Source organism: Falco rusticolus, chromosome 6 (assembly GCF_015220075.1).
Source record: "Falco rusticolus isolate bFalRus1 chromosome 6, bFalRus1.pri, whole genome shotgun sequence".
Taxonomy (NCBI): domain Eukaryota; kingdom Metazoa; phylum Chordata; class Aves; order Falconiformes; family Falconidae; genus Falco; species Falco rusticolus.
The window spans coordinates 53,841,330-53,862,936 of record NC_051192.1 but is presented as its reverse complement, the minus strand read 5'-3'; the positions used below and the strand labels follow the sequence as shown (position 1 = coordinate 53,862,936).

General features: G+C 35.7%; 1 protein-coding gene across 1 annotated transcript in view; it reads left to right on the top strand.

Annotated features, from left to right (window-relative positions):
- Positions 1 to 20,170, top strand: part of WDR27 (WD repeat domain 27) — a 130,825-nt gene extending 110,655 nt beyond the window's left edge. The window contains 1 exon segment of the mRNA XM_037393182.1: positions 19,462 to 20,170. Within this exon segment, the coding sequence (XP_037249079.1) occupies positions 19,462 to 19,509 (48 nt within the window). The 3' untranslated portion in view covers positions 19,510 to 20,170.
- Positions 20,171 to 21,607: the final 1,437 nt, after the last annotated feature.

Here is a 21,607-nt window from a genome sequence, read left to right as displayed (position 1 = left end):
TGATGAAAACTAAAAGCAGCATAAGCACACACAGTGGTATTAAAATAGGGATTTAGACCTGTTTCCTAATCTGACTAGTTTAGCTCAGGCTTGAAGATACTCATGAGCTGGTGGTGGGCAGGGGTCCGTGAGGGTGGTTCTGGTGAACGGAACTGCTTTTTGTTGCTCTTCAGGAAAAGAGCTAAGTGTGGGCCCAGAAAATGCGTTAGCTGGGACAGTTGTTTCACCTGAGTGGTACAGAGAGATGTGCTTACTACATGGCAGACAAAGTCCTGTTGGCAACTCAGTGCAGAGGCTGGTGAGCGGCCTTGTCCCCTTGGCATGCCAGGGATGGCTAGGGAGGCATCACAGCCTGTGCTTTGACCAGATAACACACATGTGTAAAATGCCTGTAAGCAAGATGAATCAGCACACCCTAGTGTGGATGGTTTTCAAATTAGTTGTGAATCGTTAGTTTGAGCTTTCATCTAACAGTCTGGTGTCATCCAGCTAAATGAGTACTTTGAACTCATCAGAAAAGCCAGCGGCAGCCTTTATTGACTTCAGATAAATGACATTTATATTCTTTCAGAAACTGCACATAACAGGAATGAGCTACATTTACGTGTCCACAATTTTTCTTCTCATTTGATATGTGATGGTCTATTTTGCCATTAAATCTTTGCATCTCAGAAAGCTCCTTGTAATTACCAATGTCAACAACAATCATCTCAAGATATAAGTTTAACTGGAACATTTTAGAATAATCATCTATGGAACAGCAAAACTTCAAGAAATGCTCTCTCTCCTCAAGACGATTATACATACTGTAGCTATCACGAATGGAAGATTCATGCCATATGGCTGATGCTGCTGTACAGACTTGTAGCTGTCTTGTAGCTGCCTGTAAAGTAAAAAATCATCTATGCTTTGACAAGTGGGTTTGCCCATTCTAAAGGCAGGAAAGCACTCAGATTTAGGGCTCATCCGTGCTTTTTAGTGTGTTAGATTCCAAGTGACAATAGCCCATGAGTCCAAGAATACAGCAGTGGAGTCTATAAAGGCACATTCACATTGCTATTAATAAGCTACCTAGATGTTTTTATGGACAAACTGTTGCAATGTGTCACGAAGCAGTGGGAAGATACTCTTTTCATGTGGTGAAGTCTCATTATGTTTTATGTTTTCCGACTGCCAGCAACTGTACTTCATTATCCATGGAAAACACATTTGGCTTCTTCTCTTCAAGGTTCATCTCAAGGATTACATTCAGTAGTTGCTTCCAGAGGCATGTTTGACACACGGGAATCTCCCTGGGCCTTCTGTTTTTTTCTTTGGGAAACTGATAATATAATACTGGTGCAATGATTTTTTATGAAATTACATTTCCATTACTTGGATCAGGAAGGTAGAATTCTGCAGTTCATGTATAAAGTTACATTTTAATCTCATGGTAAACTTTGTTGCATATATATGTTTATGGAAGATGCAAATATACATTTCCTTCTTTTCTAGGCCAGAGGAATAGACATCTAGATTTTTTTAATTTTTTCACTGTACTTTCACTTTAATAAATTTTGAAATACATGTCTATTCTCAGTCTGCCTAAAAGTCATTAGTAAATATCAAGAGGTTTTAGTTAATTTAGCTTGCATAAAAATATCATACTTTTTTTTTGTAGGGGCAGGGCAGTTCTTCAGCATTTCCATTAAATTAATGTTCTTTAAAAATTACATTGGTGGTATTTTTAGTATAAAAAAGTATTTAAATATGTATTTAAACTTACTACATTTTGGTAATTTTTTTTGATGAGCGTGTAAGAATATTACTAACTAATAATTGCTTATTTTCTTTATTTAAATTGTTAAGCCAGAAGTAAACTAAAGCCACACACATTTTAGGATACTTCCTGTCACTGTAGTAGCTGCTAAATGTTTTAGTGATATGTCTGCATTTATATCCATTTCTTTCAGACAACTGTTCTGAGAGAATGTTGATTTTCTATAAATAACAATTCTTTGTATATTTTAAAATCTTGTAAACTGTGGTGACAATTTAAACTGTATGTGTAGGTACCCTGAAGAAATGCATGTACTTGCAGTTCCTTTCAGTTGGGTCTAGATCTGCCAGGCACAAATGACTTCATTATGCTGCTTTGTGCCTATCAGTAATTAACACCTGTTTTTTTAAAAAGTGTTCTTTCTCACAGCTTTTGTAACGCATGAACTTTGTGCCAGTTGGAGAAATTTTGTAAATACCATATGGGGATAGAAACACACTACCCAAGATGAATCATATTGAAAAATTCCATTTACTCTTGTGTTTTGTTTTGAAAATGCTGAACCCAAGAAGTCATAAAAGTTCCTTCATATTGAAGATTTACTCTTTTGATAGCTGTCTTTCTCTTGTGATACATTATTTCATGATGAAGTGGCTATTTTAAAATACGGACATTCTATGAGCATGTCAGGATTTTGAGGAAAAAAAAGAAAAAAATAATTACTCTAAGTAAACATGTTCGGTCACTTGAGTGTGGAATAATAAAGGAATTATCTGAGCCTGTTGAGTTCTGATATGTGTGCTTCAGTTTAAGGAAGAGAAATCCATTCCTCTGGTTTATCAAGGAAAATTATGGATATAAAACAACTGCTTTGAAGGGGACAGTCTGACTACACTTGTGTGGCTACGTTTGCATAAAAGAATTTGGTTTTTTAGTGTATTTTGCTGTGAGCTAATGTCCAGATTTTGAAGTGGAATTTGAAATTATACACCTGAGTAGGACACTAGTAAAACCTTTTTCATGTTTCCCTCAGTTTTTCTCGTTACTGAGTGAAGAGACAGGACTGTAATGACAATGATGTCATGCAAACATTAGCAGTCTCAGAGATTAAGGCAGTCTTTTGAAGAATGCCTGAGATGACATTTAAGTTGTTTCAAACCCATCATTAAAAAAAATGATCTGGAAACCATTCCTGATCATTTGTCCAGCCATATGAATTCTAAGTGTATTTGGCAGGCTTTCAAAAATGCTGTTGTGAGAATCTAGTAAAAATGTTTTCTACATTAAAAAATGGTTTATTAGACATTTTCATGCTGGTAATTATATATTTTCATTCTTTTGAATGTAATTGGATTTTGCTTTAATGTACCTAAGAGTTTGGCTAACCTTGGCGTCTTTCTCACATAGTAATGATTGAGGCCAAAAATGTACTCTATTACAGTCCTTCTGGTTGTTCATCACGTGCTATCTTCACATCTCTGCTTTGCCATTCTGATATCACAGAATCACAGAATGGTTGAGGTTGGAAGAGACATCTGGAGGTCATCTAGTCCAACCGCCTTTCTCAATCAGAGCCACTTACAGCAAGTTGCTCAGGACCATGTCCATTCAGCTTTTTAATATCTCCAAGGATGGAGACTTTACAATCTCCCTGGGCAACCTGACACCAATCTGAGTGCTTTAATATTGCCTCCAATATACCATAATTGTGACAAAGCCTTTATTAACAGTGCCCCATATTTAAGTGGAATAGGAAAGATATATGTTTGGATATGTGGCTGAAAAAATTAGCAGCCAGATTAGCAGTCATCCTCTGATTTGTGCAAATTTGTGTCTGCTGCACAGAACTTGAGCTGGGGTACTACAAGGAAAGGAGAATTGTACAGAATTGTGACATACCGTGGAATGTGGAGTATTCTTAGTCCAGCCATGAAACTTTCAAAAAGAATTCCTTAGAAACAGCAGTCATGGAAACACTCTTAAAACCTCTTTCCTAGTTTGTTGCCCAATAATCAAATGAGTGGGGGCCTGGAAGAGACTTCTAATTGGAGGTGTAGGGGTAGAACACCTTTTAGTTACAGAAAATATCTTGACAATATATGAAAAAGATCAACATTTCTTGATCTAGAATATACTTTTTATTCCATGTTCTATACTAACTTTGTAGGGTATAGTCAGTGCCAGTTATTAGGTTCATCTGGAAAGGAATGACAATGAGAAGACTCCTGTGCACATAACTGCAGCCACATGCCATACTATATACTGGAGGTTCTCTCCCTGGCATCTGTTTCTCTTATGCAGTATCAGTTCTTTGATTGTACCCAAAACCATGGTAGCCCTTGTCTAGAAGAGCTAGCAGTTTGAAATATATATAGGAAGCAAATATTAAATAAAGCTTTCAGAACATAAAAGAAGTATGTCATGGATCACAGTAGACAGCCAACAGTTAACAGCAATGCAGCTCATGTTTATGAGATATTTTCAGGAAAGTGTTCTAGGCTATGAATCCTGAGTGAAGTGAGTTTCCCACTGCCTAGTCCGTGGTAAGTCACTGAACCCTGGGAAAGGAAGAAGTTAAGGCACGTCCTTGATTTCATCATTTTTCTGTTGGCCCTGTTGGCAAACGGCTCCCTAGTCAGCATGCTGCTCTTATGGATTTCATTCTGAGATGCACACCTCTTCTTATGCCATTTCATGGAAAGCTGAAGTGACCATCCTGAGAATTAATTGCATGGTCAAATTTTGTGGTAGAAAGATTATTTGTGACTGAGATGTTTTGCAACTATGATATCAGTCAAAACAATGAAAATTTTGAGTTACAATATGGAAAGCAGTAAAATTATCCAGTTTAAATCTGGTCAGAAATGAGAATCTGTTACAAAGACTCTCATTGTTTCTTACAGTTGAGAATATTTTTATTTTTGTGTAGCATGTCGATTCCACATTTCAATTTCCTCAAGATTTTCAAGTTTAGTGCTCTCTGAGTCTCTTTTTGTGCTACAGAAGAGATGTGACAGTCAATATGAATACCTAAAGCAGAAGTGGTAATCTTTGTTGGTGGTATAAATCACAAACCCTTAGAGATTAATTCCAGCTTTTTGTACTTGCTGGTGACTTTCCTTTTGATTCCAGTGGGAGCAGGGCTTCATCCAGGAATATGGACATTTTCCAGCTTTTTATCAAAAAGCAAAGAAGCACTGACTCTGAGTATGAACTCTCAATGGAAATCTTAGATGTGAATGTTGCCAGGCTGTTTAGTTACTATACATTCTGAAAAAATAGTATAGGTTTACGTTGTGTTATTTTAACAATGGAAAGATGTAATCATTCTACTACTTTTATGTACATGAACCAGCAAAGTAAGATATTTTAATTCCCTCAGCATAATATCCTGAAGCAAACCACCTGTATTTTACATTCTGTTGTGTGTTTTTATATGTTGATTGATATGTATTTATAAAGGCAGAGTAATACTAACACAGCACTCATGTTTAAATGCAGCTTTCTGAACCTTTGTTCTGTAGGAAAGGCTCTGAGGTTTTCTTTATCTGAAGCACAACCAGCACATAACCAACTTCTGAAGTTTGAAGAAAGTAAAAATAAACTTTATATATGTGCATGGATATGAACTCATGCATATATGCCCATATAAACAAGCATTGTTAACATATGGTGTGATTTTACCAGCGGAGGGGTAAAGCAAGGTTATAGCAGAAGAGGAAAAGTTCATGGTATGTTGCCTTTTTTTCCAATGGGAGCACATACGTACATTCACAAAGTGGGTGGGCATCCCATTAGACCTGAAGGCAGAGGCTGTGTAACCTAGGTCATTTCAAGAAAGGGCACATATATCCCACTCCTTTGGACAGGAGCATGGTTTATATGTCTGCTGTATATTGGGTTTTACGTTTAGAGGTTTTGTCAGTTCATTTGTGTGCTTGCAGAGAAACATTTTATTGTTTTACTTCTTTTCTTTCTGTGCATTGTGACTACTACATTTTCTCTTGTTTCTTAGTACAAAATGGTTCTAAACTATGGCTTCTAGTACCACTCTTTCCTGCATTTCTTGGCTTTATTTTTTTTTTTCCTGTCAGTATTTTTGCTTGTGAACTGTGTACACAGTAGTTACTCTGTTGAGAGACTATTCTTTCCTTTTTGCGTTCTTTGTGAAGTCAGTTTTCTTGGGAACGTTGTATCATACTCAGCAAGATGCCACTGTGAAAGCTTTTGGTGTTAAAAGATGTACTTTTCCTCTTCTGGTTTTATATTGGCTGATGATGGCCATATGAACTGCTTTGATTATCTTAGAGATCAATGAAGAAACATGCCCAAAAAAAGCAGGAGTAACCGCCTAATGTCTATTAAACTGTATGCCTGAGCTTCATTTCATGTCTGGGAAGCAGGCTGATAGCGCAAGACCAGAATTGCTCACCGTCCCTCATGAGGGGTGGCAGCACCCGCTGTTCAGCAGTCAGCCACAAAATGAAGTGATAAGCCAGAGGTAAAATTGCTTAAGGAAATCTGATCAGAGCAAGACCCATTAACCTTCTTAGAACTTCTTAGTTTGCAGAGAGGCCTTCGAAAGCTTACCCAGTTTGTGCAACCTGTCTTTATGAGCAGCATAGCTGGATGGTGGTGATGATGATTATCTGATATTGCCTTTTTGACCAACAAAGATCTCTGATGACCACCACCTCCTAAGGCAAACTAATGATTCTTATCTTACTTGAATGACCAATATCTGTTAGCACATACCTATCTCTAAGGCTTTAGCAACATATAGAGGATTTAAATGGCAAACATGAAAAGTCAAAGTAAATTAGATCTTGAAAAAAATCTCAATATTGCAAAAATAAAATTATATTTATATATAAATATGAAAAGAAGCAAGAATATAAGTGAGCTGCTATGTTGTGAGGATAACAACATGATTAAGGTAATGTAGTGTGACAGAAAAGTCTAAAAGAATTCTGTTCTTCATTTCTTACTGATGTTGATGCAAGGGAAGGGAAATGGGAGCCAAAGAAGAATTAGTAGTGGTAACGAGGCATAGAAAAGGAATGCTGGCCAAACTGGAAGGAAACCTTGCAGCCTGCAGAAATTAGAAATGTCCTTGCTGTAAGACTTCTGTTGTCTGAGATGTGTTTCCCCTTCGTCTTCTACAGTTACTTCAGCTCTGTTTTTCAAACAAGTCAAAATAAGTTCAAACTTTTAATTTAACAGGAAACTTGCTAATTAGTCTAGTGGAATTGGAATATTTATATAATTAAGTCCTCTGAAGTTGCTGTTGGCATTCTGTACAGCCATAGTCTTGCAAAGGAAGTCAGAACAACTGATGAAGTGCCTTACATATATATATATATATATATATGGTATGTTAAAGATCTTAATTACAGTCCTGGTCCTGGAGAAGCCAACTGGAGTTTTGCCTTTATTGTACTAAGGGATAAAATCCCTGCCTTAGATATGGGGGCCTGCTTAGAAATTTAAATAATTCTGAATGCTTTGTAAAGCAGTAATGGTTTGCCTGAACCTCAGGTATGAGCATGGATTAGACATAAATGGCTCACTCTTGTTTTGAAATGTCTTCTCTTTTTTTTTTTTTTTATTTTTTTAACTTCAGTATTTTCCTCAATATTTATAGTGTTTTATTCCTCTTCCCTGTCCCTTAACCCAGGAAAAGATTAAATAAGTTCTTCCATTTTTCTGGGTTTTGCTCTTTCCAGTTCTTCATTATTGAACTTTTATGTCTGTAGTTTCTTAATTTGAGACCTGAAATATACAGTAAAATATGTACTATGATTACCTTTTGAACAAATATTCAGCAGGAAACTAAAACTATTATGTTTTTCTTGGACTCTTCCTTATGTTTATGTAAGATCCATTTCAAATTATATTCACAAAACTGGAAATACTGATTTTTCTTTTTTTTGGTCTTCTATCAATCCCTATCCACTCTAGATTTCCTCCCTACTATTTTCTTCTGGATTTGAAAAAGCTGAACAAAATTTACAAGAAAAATATTTTTTTGCGTCTTGTAGTTAAACTGAGCAGTACATTGATGTATGATTTTAATTAAAAGTGAAACAGCTGAGATGTGCATTTGAAAGGACTGGATAATTCTGATGGAAGGCTACTTTAAGAATTTATATATAGTGTATTTACCTACTTCCATTGCTGTTGCCTTGTAATTGCACCTATGACAAATCAAAAATGTATATTTTATACTGAATTTTTTTTAACAATGATATCTGTGCTTCCAGAGCAAGGGGTTAAGCTACATGTCTAAAGTGATAATATGTAATATGTAAGACTTAAATACCCTCGTGATGTGGGATGTGAAGTATGGCATTCTCTTGTCACAAGAGATGTGGTATGTAGAGAACTTTCCCTTTTAATCACAAAACATGGAGAGTAACTATTTGTACTTTCCTTTATTGCTGTGCTTCAATACCTGTCCTGGGTCTATCATTTCTGCAAGAGAAAAGTGTAATTCATCCTCTAACCTCACACCTATTTCCTCAGTATTGTTGTTTGTAATTTTTTTTACGCAGTGCAAACACAGTCCCATCAGCAGGGTGACCCCCAAGCCCCTGTTTTTAAGTGAGTAGTACACTATGTTTGATAAATACTAACCTGAAGCAGAATTAGCTGCTTCAGAGTGTCAGCCTCCATGCATTCCTCGAGCAGTCCCCTGAGGGGTTAGACCACCAGGATGGAGTGTCTGTTGAGACAGAACTTAATGCTGGAACCAAATTTAATAAATAGAAGGTTGTATGAAAAAACAATTGTACTTAATGAGTCCTTTTCTAAGTCCACTTTTTGTTGCTAAGATGTTTGGGGCTTTTAAAGTAACTTTACTTTTTCTTTTACACTTCATCTTTCTGCTTGCTGTGAAATCAATAACAAAAATAATAATAAGTTTTGATATAAACCCAGGTATGATGTCATAAAGCCCAGGCCAATATAACAATTTCATTAAAAATTTAAAAAAGTTTGGAGAAAGAAAGCATCTGTAGTGAGCAAAACTTATGCTAAAGAAAGAAAAAAAATATTTATTGAGGTTCATGATATGAATTTTATATGAGACACTCTTCTACTAGTTCTCCTGTCAAGCCACACTTCATATATGAGTGCTTAAAACATGAATGTTATGTTAATTGAACCATTCTCCAATGTTGCCGCTGCTCACCCCATCCTTATTATTAAGTCTGACATTTTTATTTTCAGTTATTTTTTAAGTTGTCTCCTTTAATTTGTATTCTAGCAGCTGGGATTTGATGTACTGATATGTATTTAGTTTTGTAAAGAACATTTACTACTACTTTGTCCTAGTGCTCTGCACACAGGAGGGTCTACTGCCAAACTGGCATGCTTTCTGGAATGGAAATATTTAATATGGCCCTTTAAAAGAAAAACAGCATTTGGGGGCCTGTGTAAGTTGTCATTAATAGTACAGCAGCAAGCAGTGAAACTAGACTTTTTGATTGCTGTGAGTTGTAAAGAGTAACTAAATTAGTATGTTCCAGTTATCGGCTTTTTTACATCAAGATCTGACTCAATGCTCCTTGAAGTTAGAGGAAACTCTCTTGCTGCACTTAGCAAGTGTTGGCTTATATCTTAAAGCTGGAAAATGAGCAAAGCTTTCCATAAAATCCTATTCTGCATCAGAACACTCAGAGGATTTGCATTGCTGTGGTATTGACTTACCTTCTAGTAGTGGTATAAACATTATAACTAACTTCTGTAAGTTAGTTACAAGTAAGTATACTTATATACTTACATATACTTGTAGATATATATAAGTAAGTATTTGTTTCTTCATTAGCTCTAGAGGCAGAAAAATATGAAGTGGATTATATTCTTTCAGATCAGGGTATTTAATTTGTTTTTTATTATCTTGCTGATAGAAGACTTTTATATAATTAGACAGATTCTTATCTATGTTTGAGAAGGCAAAGTCAATTAAACTAGACCCATTACAGGAGTCTGTAGTTATTTGGCGTAGCTTATTCCTTCACATCAGATTTAAACAAAAAAGATTTCTGAATGTTAGTATAGAAGCAAGAAGACAGATTTAAGATTGCTTCACATGTTATATTTTGGTCAAGTAAATTTCACACTTCAAAATGCTTATTTGGAATTACTGGGTTTACTTGCCTGTAAAAATGTCATGTTAAATATAGATGAGAAATTTGCTTTTTTTGAGCACATAAATAATACTTATGAAAAGCTGACAGCCAAGAGATGCGGGTGCTGAAATGGGTAATATATTTAAAAATATAATACCTTAGAGAAACTGCCCAGGAGATTCCAGGAACATCTGTTCAGAATAGATGAACTTAATATGAGTCATACAGCAACTAAGATTTTAAAACTGAAGGCTGGGTTTCGGATGACAATTCTATGAAAGATCAAGATGCAGAAATTCTGTATTCTCACAGGTATGTCAGAGGGTAGAAATAGTCAGGTAGAAAATAGAGGTTAGGCTGCCAAGAATGGAATTAGTGACAAATTTGTACAAATTCTAAGAAATAAGATGGGAAAATGGAATGGACAGCACTGGGTGAAGGCAACCCTGGGTGATCTGTTAGGCTTATCACAAATCTAGTGGAAGAAGGGTAATCAGTGAGATATTGCAGTACGAGATTAAAAAATGTACGGGTAACAGACTAAACCTTGCTGTCAGTGGAGTTATGCTTTATGTTAAAGACAGCGTAGAAGAGAGCCAAATAAGTAATGAAGAGTCCTGTACAGGCTGAAATTCCCGGTCTGTATAGGAAGAGTAGAGTATTGGACTTATATCCTAAGAACAAGACCAGGGTAGTAACACTGTCGGTGTTATGACAGATCAGCGAGGCCAGAAAGGTCCATTACCCTGCCTTATCAGGAGGTATGAAGAGATCAGATTTTAGATGCGAAGAAAGCTAAGAACTTTTCATGGTGAGGGAGACCACCAGAGTCAAGCCTTAACTATGATACTAAATATGTAGAAATTGTATCTGGCTCAGGAAGTCATAGAATCATAGAATCATCTAGGTTTGAAAAGACCCTTAAGATCATCAAGTCCACCCATTCACCTAACACTAGATTAGGTCCTAGTGTTAGGTTCTCTAACATTGAGTGTAGGTGTACCTACCTTCAAGCTGCAAGAGTATCTCACTCTTTCCAAGGTATTTGATTATAGCACTCTTGGAGAAAACTCCAACATGGAGTCTAGCTAAGTGGATCTTTGCTCCAATACCTATTCCTCTGTCCAAATAAAAGCATTTGAATAAACACACGGAGAAGTCTGGACAGGAATTTCAAATATGTTCGCATGTTTGGCTTTGCCAAAGTATCTATTTGCTGTAATAATTTTAAGAACTTTAAATGACAGGAAGCCCAGGTCAGTCTATAAAATAAAGATCTGTTGCTTTCAGATTTGTGTTTCTTGAATGTTTTATTTGAACAGAAAATTACAAATAAAAATACGAGGTTTTAAGGATCAGGTTTTGTTATGAAGGTTCAGTAGGAAGCTGAGTTAGATGACCTCTATAGGTTGCATTCAGTCATCTTTTTCTTTTAATGTATCTAGGTGATTTTCTTGTGTGACTAGTAAAAATACCGCATATGGGACATCTGTTACTTTATTCGTAAGTTTTCTGATGTGGTTCTACACATATAGGTGGTCTGGAAAATTTTCTGTTCTTTGCCCTCTACAGCTCCAGCTTGCCAACTCTGAAGCATTGTTTGCCTATTATAAGTTCAGTAATTTGGCTTTCTTTACAGTTATCCTTCCTACCAGTTCTAGAAAAGACTTTCTCCTTTTTAAGGCCCAAGCCCTACCATCCCTATATATACATTATTAGTGACAACTGTTTTAATGTCTTATTCATGGTGGCCTCTGAACTTGGGTTGCTCTAGATATGCAAACCATCTCTGATATTGAAGACATATCAAACATATTTGAGACACTAAAAATTAGGTGTGATGAATTCTGCATTGTGTTAACACTTCTTCTTTACGCCACACGGAGTTTATTTTAGACGTGCTTGGATTCACTTTGTGGAAGTCTTCTGTTCTTCAGTGATTTCTGTCTGGAAATCAGAGATGTGGACTACGTGTTTGAGGGAAACAGAAATAAAGCAATGTACTTGATCTAGCCTACCCTTGCACTGAGCATAATGGGAGGAAAAATGTGAGCATATAATTTATGGGCACTATGAACACAGAAGAGTCCTCAGCTCCTGAATGACGTTACTTGAAAGGTTTTGGCTTTGAAGGGACCTTAAAGATCATCTAGTTGCAACCCCCCTGCCATGAGCTGAGACACCTTCCTATAGATCGGATTTCGCGAAGACATATGAATGTGTTTCCCCCCTGTATGATTATGTGTGTGTATGCTACACCTCAAGGAATTATGTTTAAAAGCTTCTAACCTTTTTTTTTTTTAATGTATTTTCTCCTCAGTTCTCATTTCTGCAACAGGAAAGCTATCTTAACAATTAAAACTTCTGTCTTCTGTCTGTGAAAAAATATGTGGCTTTGATCTAACTGAACACTTCAGAGTGTAGCTGTCAAATTAAGCAACCATCTTTCAAGAAAACATACCTTTTTGAAGTGCTACTTACATGTCTTCTGTTCCTGGCTTAGACCACAAAACCAGTGTTGTTAAAACCTTAATGTACTGTAGATCTTCAGGGGGAAAGGTGGTGAATTCTACATTGCTTTAGACACCACTTTCTGAACAGGAAAAATATAATAAAAGTCAGTTCCATAGTGTTTCCTTTTTCTTTTGCTCTTGATTGTTGCTAGCTGTTAAACTAATGCAAAATTCAAGAGCAACAGTATATACTACAGGATTCGTGGTTTTGTTTTCATCGATAAAGATTAGTGTTTAATGGCATTCTTATCAATTTCATTTCAACCACATAATTTACTTTCTGACAGTTTTGTACTGCAGCTGTTAAGTGTGCCAGGAGTAAATTCAGAGGTTATATCTACCCTTTCAAAGGTAATAAAAACAAAAATCTGTTCTAATAGACATTGACTATTGTCGCGACGGAGGGAAGACACAGTCGCTCAATATGAGTGATCAGCAGACTTTGTTTATTGTCTCTTACAGTCACCTTTTATGCCTTCTTATAATTAGCTCATACATATTACAAAAGTTAAGCTCATTATTGGTTAGTTGCCTAAATACCAAGCCCGCCCCTTGTTTCTCTTCTGTAGTTATCTGTTCCCACCTGCAACATTCTTTTCCCACCAAAATCTTCCTGTTACTGTGTAACAAGGACAGCCAAAGACAGTGTATTTTGCTTTACTTCAGATAAGCTGAGAGCGATGTGCATTTTTGTCCAGCCAGCTGGACTATGTCTATGTGACCCTTTTCAGCTAGTCAGTTATCCACAGACTATATCCATTGAAGCGAGATCTGAGTTGTTTCCTAAAATATATATATCAGTCTAGGTATGACCAGTATTGATTAAGAATCTGGAATTTTATAATATCATAGAAGTATGTAATATAAAAATGAATGCAAATATATATTTAATTGATGTTAAAAACATTACAGTTATAATTTTATTTCTGATATAAGTTTAGATTTGTGAGTTTTTAAAGAGTCTTGGCATGAAAAGATTTCCATTGGCATTTGAAGTTTACCATTTTAGAAGTAAAGCAGTGGTCAAACTCCTGTAGGATTTACAGCATTGGTTTGGAATGTGGCTTGTTGTCAATGGCCTGAAATTGAGATTTATTCTATCAGTGAGTAATGTTTGTTTGTCTGCTGTAATATGTGGAATAAAAGGTGGTGTTTGCTCATGTGTGCCACACTTCAAACCCATTGATCCATGCCCCTTCCCCCCCCCCCCCCCCCCATTCTCATAATTAGCTGAAAAGCATGAAACTAAAGATACTATTGAATGGCAAAAGAGAGATACGAGTTCTATCTATATTTTATCTGTGTGACTAAGTTCAAGTTTATTTTCAAAATAAATACTTGCTAAGATGACTTCTGTGTAGTTTATGTTTGAAGTCACATTGAGAGGTTATCTTTCATTTGGCTTTCCCGAGTGTAAAAGGCATGAATAAGAGAAGCCTGTGACACTGAATAGTGTAGAGAAGGTTGAATTATTTAGTTTAATTTCTGCTTTCTGAGTTTATGTGAATAAAAATGAAGAGACAATTAATTAAACTTGCTTAAAGAGTCTCAAAACAAACTCCAAAACTTACTATATTGATATGACTCCAAGTTCATTAAACATATAAATGAACCAGATGTTTATTAGGTCTGAAATTCATGAAAAACAGATTTCACTTTTACCATTAGTTCTTTAGAACCATCTGTGCTGCCCTGACTGGTGATACCGGTCTGTCCCTAGTTCCTACATGGGAAAGTCCCTGCCCCTTCCTCCTGCAGGGGCTGCTGCCTGTGCCACTTGCTGGTGCACCTTCCATGCCCAGTGCTGCCGGCTGTGGCACAGCAGGACCAACTGTGCCAGTCTGTGGGGTGAGTGGGACACTGTGCTGCAGGATGGGATCCCACCATCCAGCTGCAGGCTCACAATGCCTATGAGGGTCAACAGAAAAGTTGCAATTGCAGATCAATTTGGTGAGTGTTTTTTTCAATCTTTCTTTTTGAGGAAGAGAAATGGCTAGCTTGTAACCAGAACAATTCACTGTGTGATGGGCTCTGGCATAACACTTCTTGGTTCTCTGCAAAATCAGTGGTTCTGGTTTTGAATAGCTTTTATAGATATTGATTTTAGTATGTAAATTATTTATATAAAATCACTTGAGGGGAAAAGAAACTAGGTACTTTTTTTTTTTTTTTTTTACTTTGACTGTTATTTGCTGTTTATTACTACATAGCACAAAAATTGTCGTGGTTGGGAAGCACTTCCATATAAACAGCTTCAAAACATTAACTTAATAAACCAGAAGGCTATGGAAGATTACTTTAAACTCTGAATTTACTGTGTATGCTGTTTGATAGCAGTGTAATGAATTAGCATTTCCTTTGAAAAGCATGTATTTTGTTGTTAGGTTTTGGTGTATTGAAGCACAGGTAATGGCAAGCCTCTGTAACAAGTGGAATACGAGTCCAGATAATGTTAAAAAGATGGCCTTGAACTAAAGTCTAATGTAAAGATGCCACTAGGACATTCAAAAGCAGATGTAAAAAAGTGTGAGTTAAATTAGAAATGTGTGTTTTCATATAACTTGGTATGTTTACTTTACCTCTCAAGTACATGGTGGAATGCAGAAAGGCTCTAAACTTCCATAGTGGTCAGTCAGCAGTCACAAGCTCTTGTGCAAAAGTTGGAGTTGCAATTGGTGTTTCAACAATATTCAAGTTATTTATATGTTAATATTTTTCCAGTCTCATATGCAAGTATTACTAAAAGTTCAGTATGCTATTCTTTCATTTCTGCTTTGATCGCTTTTTGCTATCATATCAATACATGGCACCTAAGAAAATGAAGGGAACAATAGGGTTAACTGACTAGCTAAACCATAAATAGATGCTTCCCTGAACAATGATTGCTACTTCGAAAATACAATCTGTGGCAGTTATTCCTATAAATAGTATATGACAGCTTGAACTGAAGAATTCTTTATCTTTTTGAAGCTCGAGAGATGACTTTACAGAGACATATTAATCCACATAATCTGCTTCTGGCAGTTTTGGTTCTACATGTACCTTTTTATTTTCAAAGAATAGTTTGAATAATGAAAACTAAAAATAGTAAACCCCTAAAAACTGTATTCCCATCTGGTCTGCTGAGATAATGGATTTTTGGCAAGGTGATACTTTTTGCTGTGCAGCTAGTGGTCCTTTTTAAGATTTTAGATTTTAAAGATGCATATTATAGATATTATTATTTGCATATTATACATATTTACGTGTTTATACTAACTAAAAGAAACTAAAGTCATGTTATGTGCCTATAACTTGAAACTAGCTGGAATTGCTTCAATTCTTATTATTTCCTGAAGTACCATATGTCTTGAAGCTACAGTGTATACACATAAGCATGTTGTATGAAATATTAAAGAAAAATATTTGTTACATGCACCTCTATACAAAGCCAACTGTTTGTGATTGTGGCTTAAAAAAGTCCAGGCCTGTAATTTACAGCACTTTTTTTTAATGTGGTGTCACTACAGAAGCATATTTCCCACCCTTCAAAGATAATTCTAAAAAAAATATATACTGTGTTGTTATAAAAGGAAATTCAGTAGGCAATGTCTTGAAATTCATTGTTAAATGACAGCCTTCCAACACCACATGTCACTGTTTTAACTTTATTGCAGTAAACTTTTATCTCTTCTGCAGCCTACCAAATAGAGGAGGAGGACTGTGTTCAAGCACTCATTCTCCCCTTGCTATGGCCCCAGGTGTCATTCATAGGTGCTTTCTAAACCTTGAAGCTTCTGTAAAAAGCTCTAAAATGCACAAAACCTTCACCTTCTTCTCTGCCTTACTTGAAGGTCTTTTCTTCACTACTTCATATATCTATTGACATGAAAAATAGTATGTGTTGCCACACACCCTCTAATATTCCATAATGTTCTAGTGTTTGTCCCGTAGGAAACCTTTACATAGGTTTCAAATTGTTCACAGAATTGATGCCAAAATTGAAGTATGCAATAGTAAGACAGAATTATTTTTTAAAATTTATAGTAGTATATTGACATAACTACTATAGAGATTTGAAATATAATTTAAACCACAAATTTGGAGTAGCATGTTTGGGAACTGAGGGCTTTGAGTGAAGTAATATATGCTGACACTTTTTGAAAATAATATTGGCATGAGAAATATTATTTTTTTCTTTAAAATCTTATTTAAATGTCTATGGATTCTAAATATAACTAAGTGTATTCTTTATTCATCAATTTTTATAGCTCTTAAGTGTAATAATTCAGGAATTGCACGGGTCCTACAAGTTAGATTAATATTTATTGCTATTATTACTATTATAATTTCAGCTAAAATTTCTATATTTTCTGAAATGTAACACACTGTAAAACTGTTGTTATGCCTGTTCTGCATTTTTCTGCAGTCACTTCTGAAACAAGTATGCCACTTTTACAAGTGAAAATGCTTTTTTAGCGATCAGGCATAGAAATTTATTCTAAAAATCTGAAGGCTAAACTGTACTGCCTCTGAGCATGTACTAGCAATTTAGTTTGTGAAATGTGCTTTTGAAGTGAATCTCCCAGTTGTCCCTACTCATCCAACTTTGCTTCTCATTGCTGTACACTCACTGGGGATATGAATTGGACTTGTCTCTGATCAAGTCAAAACCAAAAGATGAACTCCAGGGATCCACGCAGTGTGCTGACAGAGTTTCAGTCCATGGGACTAGAGTAGAGCTAGTCTACATTAACCCTTCTAATGCCTAAAAATAACCTGATGGGACCCCAGTCTGAGGAGGAAGAAAATCCCCACCATCAACACTGTAGTCCTCCCAGGAAAGAACTCAGGATGGTAGTAGCTCACTGACCCCATATAAAAACTCTATTTTTGATGAAACTTTTCTGTAATAATTAGGCAATTTTTGGATTAAAAGTCCCTTTTTAACTGTCTAATGATTGTTTTATTTTGATTAGGGTTTTTAAACGTTGGTTGGACTAAAATAAGGATAACTGCTGGCTCTGTATATAGGTTATATTCCTTTTGTCCGTGGCAAGATACTGAGTATAACAGTTTGCAGGAGAAAGATGTAATCAAAGGGCAGCCTCTCTTACCTACTGCCAAGGAAAGCAGGTTGAAAAAGCAGAAGAAAGGGAAAAGGAAGGAAGAAAACTTGTGATACAATCAGTGGTGTAGAACACATGACCAAAAAGGAGAGATCTGCAAACCAGAGGGTGGGCATTTTTAGTTCAGCCAGCATTTTAATGGTTATGCGGTTTAATATTGCCAAAAATATGGAAGGTGGTTAGATAGAGTAAAAGGATACTTTTTAATGGATAATAAAAACAGAGGACTCTGGAAGAAGAACATAATAGTAGTGTAGGGAATACATTTATATTTAGCAGGTGGAAGCCAAGCAGTGTTTCAGTACTGTCAGAGAATATGACGTGAGGGATTGACCACACATTACAGTTTTTGAGGTTCAGATTGGACATCAGAAAAAAAAAAGGCACTAGGAAGACAGTGCAATGCTGGAACAAGTTGTGAAATTTCCTTGTAGTTTTTCAAGATTTAGGCTTGAAATAGACATAGCTATGCTCTTCTAATGTTTTCAGTGGTTGCACCTAGAACAGGAAGATAGACCAGATGACCTCCTTGGGCCTTGTAAAAATTCAGTTTATTTACAGTTAGTTTATTTTCAATTGAAAACTAAACAAGGTTTCTGTATTATCTCCCAGAATAATGAATCTTCAGTTAGAATAGGATCCATCTCTGATTTCTCAGGTTAGGTCAGTTCTTTTGTGATAACATGAAATACTGTTAAAAGTATTTTCTTTTTTCCCACAAGATAAATGGGTATAGAAAGGATACATTACTTAGATATTTTGTAGGTATATCATCTTTCCAATAATAAGTTATAGAGGTAGATAAGGAGCTAATAGAAGTCTTTGGAAGGATGTAATAGTCTTGGATAGCTGTAAAATATACAGTTGGAAAAATTAGTTTGGACAGTTCTGGATAGTCTATGAGATGACATAAGTGAGAGGGAGAAAGAAGAAAATAAGAGAACAAAAGCCACTGTCTTGGGGAATAATAATTGTGAGAGATTAAAGTAATTCATCATTGGAGATACTGAAGGAGGGAATACAAAGCCAAGAAAATAATTTATTGACCGCAGATCCACTTTATCCAAAGAAAGAAATCAAATGAGTAAACACATAAAAAAAAGAACAGATCAAGAAAAATGAGGATGAGAAAAGTTAACCAGATGAACTGGTTAGAGCATGAGACACATCTTTTGTTCCAGCTCTTCAGATTTTTATCACTGGTATGAATAACTGCAAAACCTAATATGCAAGGAGTAAACATCCTGAATAAAAGGTGCCATTTGTAGATCAAGCTTCTGAGCTACAGCAAGTAGTGTAGCTCAGTGCTTGTTTGTAGAAGTAATTGCAGAAAATAGTTTTTGCTTTTATTTTGTAATTAAGGTTTTGTGAGATTGGTAAAAGAAACCTAATGCAGTTGAAGGCTCTTTATGTAAGTCTTCAAGACTTGCTGACTTGCCTCTTCATAAAGGTTTGTGGCCTTTTTCAACATACTTTATGACAAAGGAAATTCTATACTACGTTTAACACCAATAAAAATCAGAAAACTGCATTTGTTGGTGTGCCTTATTTAATTCATAGTGTTGTCCATCTTCTTTTGTTCCAGCTTTTTCTTATTTCTTCCATGCTCCCTTCTTGAGTCATACACAGTGAAGTCTGTTTGACTTTCTATGTGGTTTAAACATATGCTTTGGTTTTACAGACTGTTGATGTGTTAGCGGATGTTGACACAAATTTGAAAATAGTTGGAAAAGAAAAATCTAAGTAAAATGGAATTTTCAGATTAGCTTGGTTGAGAAGAGTCTATAGGATAAGTTGTTCTTTTTTTGAAATGAATCTTGGACCTCTTAACAAAAAAGTAATTTAAGTATCTTCTTAGCGATCTTCATTCAGTTTGTTGCCCTAAAGCGAAACTCACTCACTGGAAAGATGTTTATAAAAGCCATATGTTCTTCTCTTTTGAACTGCAGCTCACCACAGCCACCTTGGATGGCAAACTCCAATTGTTTCTACCCTGATATTTGCCAGCTTGTGGAGCTTTGGCCCTGGTGCTCTGATCATAACGACTTGCTGAGAGAAAGGAGACTGGTAATTGGCCATAGGCAAGCAGCGTAATATTCCCTTTTAAACTGCATCTTGCTTCTGACTTTGTTTTCTGCAAGTTCCTCAAGCTGTTCTCAGAGTTTTTCTATTGTACAATCTGTTACTTTTATTGCAAAAATAGGGCAAAAGATCAAGAAAAGAAAGAGATTACTCATTCTGACTTCATTCTAGCAAATCACCACAGAAGTAACTTTCAGAGGACTTTTTGAGTGCTTATAGTTAGGCATATTCTGTAGTGCTTTGCTAGACTGGGACCACTTTACATTGAAAATGCAGTTAAAATAACAACTGTTACATTTTTAAAGCTAGATCTGCCTGTGACCATATATTTAATTTTTAAAAATTTAGGTATTTCAATCTGAAAGAGAGAAGAATTGTATATCTTTCTGTAATGCCATGAGAATTGCTTTGGGGTTACTGGAATCAGCATGGTTGTTGTCTGAAGGCAGAATTTTACTGGTTTGCCCTTTATCCTACATTCTGTAAATTTCATAGGGAACATGTGAGAAAGATCTTATATTTAAAATATTACTTTCTTGCTACAGTCTGATATTATTAAAACATCTTTAAATGTAAAGAAACTATTTCTGTCCTTTAACAGCTTTAAATGTTTTTTTTTTTTAAAATTAAACAAATATGAAAATAAAGTTATGGGGAAAAAATGTTCATTTCTTGTATTCTTTATAGTTTACTTGTCTTGATTCTAGAAATGATTTGTTAGACAACTGTTTTTTTGAAAACAGTTCATTCTAAGTGTTCATTGACTAGGTAAGAGTAGAGAACATGTATATAAGTGGTGGAAGGAGACAGAGTTTTCCTGGTAAAATTGTGCTGCCATTTCAGTTAAATTTACCAGAACAAAGTCACCAAACTTTATTAATCAGATTACCAAAAAAAAAAAAAAAAAAAAGGAAAAAATGGAATTCCCACCACAAATTTAACATCAATCAGTATGGCCAGATCACTTTCAGTACTTTAAAGAATGTTGCATTTAATAGACATCCCCAATTTATACATATAATATTTAGTATAGGTAAATAAAAGTATTTCTGTGTTGTTTAATTTCCATAATAAAGGTTCTTTTGAAAAGGCTTTAACTGTTTTTTGCTAAGCAAAATCATGCATTGTCGCTATGTATCAGATTCAGGTATTCTGTACAACACAATGGTGTCGTTGACAGCTATAGGAGTACTGTGCGGCTAGATCATACTCAGCAGGAGCCTGACTATCAGAGTCAGGCCTGGTATGATCAAAGCAAATGTGTAATAACCTGTCTGAATACATTTTCAGTTCAAAATCAGATTAACCAAGGGATCACCTTCTGTGCTGTGGCTGTGACACTCATACACTACACTGATGAATTATCAGCAAGACTGAAATTTTATTGCCACCACGGGGATTCTCAGGATGTTCTTCAAACTTCATTTAGCTACCGTGCTCATTTGTGTGATCTGGAATCCACAACAACAGTCACTATTCAAATACAGAAAAATAGCACAGCCCATAGCTGTATTTGCAAGGAAAGAAAATGTTCCTGAGCCCTGGGATGCAATTTGCTTAATAATGACTGACTCTTCAGAGAGTTTGAAACACCTGCTGAGGAGGTGTGAAGTGTAATTATTGCTATTATTTCTTTTTTAAAAAATGTGCCACATTTTTTAAACAGAAGGATAACGTTCTCAAGGCTTAAAGCAGAGAACACACTCAAAAATCTAATTCTGAATCCTTGCTGCAAGCATGGAGGTTTTCACAGTCCCCATGGGATTGAAGTAAAAGGGAAAGGCTTCCTTTTTCTAGATCTTCTACTTGCTAGGACTAACTGGTGTCAGTCCCAGTCAGCCAGCGTGTATCCCAAAAGCCCCTCTTAATCTTAGGTTGGTTTGATCTCTGCAAAAGGAGCTTCTTACAAATCTAATATATTATCTCTCGTTCCTTAAAGTGAGACTCAGCTGTCTGGTGCTTTCTGGTTACTTTCATCAAGGACTTTTGTTGGACAGAAAAGCCCTTTGGGGC